The sequence below is a fragment of the Juglans regia genome, chromosome 4, assembly GCF_001411555.2.
Source record: "Juglans regia cultivar Chandler chromosome 4, Walnut 2.0, whole genome shotgun sequence".
NCBI classification, from domain to species: Eukaryota; Viridiplantae; Streptophyta; class Magnoliopsida; order Fagales; family Juglandaceae; genus Juglans; species Juglans regia.
This window is the reverse complement of record NC_049904.1, coordinates 13,747,020-13,748,998: the sequence shown is the minus strand read 5'-3', so window position 1 is coordinate 13,748,998 and position 1,979 is coordinate 13,747,020. Positions and strand designations below refer to the sequence as shown.

The 1,979-nt window shown below is 37.5% G+C and overlaps 1 protein-coding gene across 1 annotated transcript; it reads left to right on the top strand.

The window, feature by feature from the left end:
* Positions 1 to 812: 812 nt before the first annotated feature.
* Positions 813 to 1,552, top strand: LOC118348246. The gene is made up of 2 exons (XM_035689386.1): positions 813 to 987; positions 1,168 to 1,552. Exons 1-2 carry the CDS (start codon positions 882 to 884, stop codon positions 1,362 to 1,364), a joined length of 303 nt encoding a protein of 100 aa, XP_035545279.1. The 5' UTR covers positions 813 to 881; the 3' UTR covers positions 1,365 to 1,552.
* Positions 1,553 to 1,979: the final 427 nt, after the last annotated feature.

The following is a 1,979-nucleotide window of genomic DNA, read 5'->3' as shown; positions in this document are numbered from 1 at the left end:
AGCAAAAAGATGTCAACTTTCCATTGGCCATGTTAAAACAGATGAAAAATAGATGATAGTCTCAGAACAAAATTTACCACCAAGAAATTGACTTTCAGCAACAGAGAAGATAAGGAGAAGAGAGAGCATCAAAACCATGTTAAGACTCGTTGCTGTTGAGTTTCTAGACTTGGCCATGTTGATATATATCTCTAGCTATATGCTTCTCTTTTACTTTTGTAATAGTCGTTCTTCAAGTTGGTATTGTTCTCCATCGACCCCTCCTACTTATAATACACAATCAGTGAAATTACCAAGAAATTGGGGAAAGATAACAGTACTTGGCCTGCATCAGATCAGTTGCATGCACAGCAGAGTGACCATGGACAACAATGTTTTCTTGTTGGCTGGAATAGATTGAGTGCGATAAACGTGATAGGTTTTCTAGGAAGATCTTCTTACTTAGCACGTTAGAAAAGTACTGTTCTTGTTTTAATGAGCCACTATAAAAGTATTGATCATTAAATTAAACTTCTTTTCTTAAAATTAATTATAAATAAAAAAAATTATTTTTTGTTAAGAAAATCTGAAAAAATAAAAGTAAAAATAAAAACCACGGATGCCCGGTCGACCACCCTTTGCACAACTTTGTTTCCAACAAGGAAAGCTTAAATATTATTATTCAAGTCCCATATCTTGAGTAATCCGCTCTATATTTCTTGAAGTTCGGCTACAAGAAAGGCCGGCCTCCTTTCTTATGCAACTCTTACCTTCTGATCACTAGCTAATTCCTTAATCTTATAAATAGGAGGCTTGTATGGAGACTAAAACCCACCGGAGGAGTTTTTATAAAGGTAAGTACATTAAATCGAAGCTAGAAAATATATATTTAAGAGAAAACAATGGCCAATTCTAGCAAGGTGACAGCAGTGATTCTTAATGTAGTCTTGATGCTCTCTCTTCTCCTCATCTCCATCTCCTCTGTTGCTGAAAGTCGATTTCTTGGCGGTAAGTTCTGGCCTATACATATGGCTAAGTACAAGTAACCCATGAAAATCTATTGCATGCAGTAAAGCATTTATATAGATCATAATCCACCAGTTTGGTTAGTTTATGCGATTGGTCTCTGAATTTAATACATGCATGTAATTTCTTTGATAATGGTATTGAATAAGTAAGTGCATGCAGGTCATGGGATGGTGAAAGAGGAGGCAGCGGGAATTCTTTGTGATCTTGTGCACGGTGTAGAAAGTGGAGAGACATGCTCTGGGGTTGTTGAGAAGTTCAAGTTGAATGCTGAGACCTTTACTTTGATCAACCCTAACCTCAACTGCGATGCACTCTTCGTTGGTCAATGGGTCTGCATTGATGGGGCTTCAAACTAAACGTACAATCTTAACTATGCATTTGGAAATAATAATTCCCTGCATGAACGATGCATGCATGGAGAGGAAAGAACTAATATTCTTTCCCCATTTAATTTGAATTATGTGTCAATGGCCATATTAATGTGACATTGTTGTTAATGTTGAATTCAAGAAATAAAACTCTCCCTCACGTTTTTGTTACAAAACATTATTTGTGGCAATGTATAAAATGAGAGAACACATGTATTCGTGTGTGGCAAGGAATCACCATCTCAAGTAAAAACACATGTATTTGTAAACATGACGAGGAATCATCCTTTAAGAAATTACCCTCTACGCAAAAGTCAATATTCATAGAATTGTACGTCACCGAGGCGAGGAATTACCCTCTTCTCCAGCAAGTAAAACTTGCAACAACAATCACATAGCAGCTCATAGTTATCACAAAGATATTCATCACATAGGCATTTATCACCTGGTGGGCTAATAGGGGGTAGGCCGCTCCACCATTTGGAATTGGGAAATCTCTCCCATAGGTCGACTGTCACACAGTGATATACATATTGCATCGGGGAACGTTTACCCAGCCAACCAAGTCAAAGACACCAACACATGATACGCTCGGGGGATTCT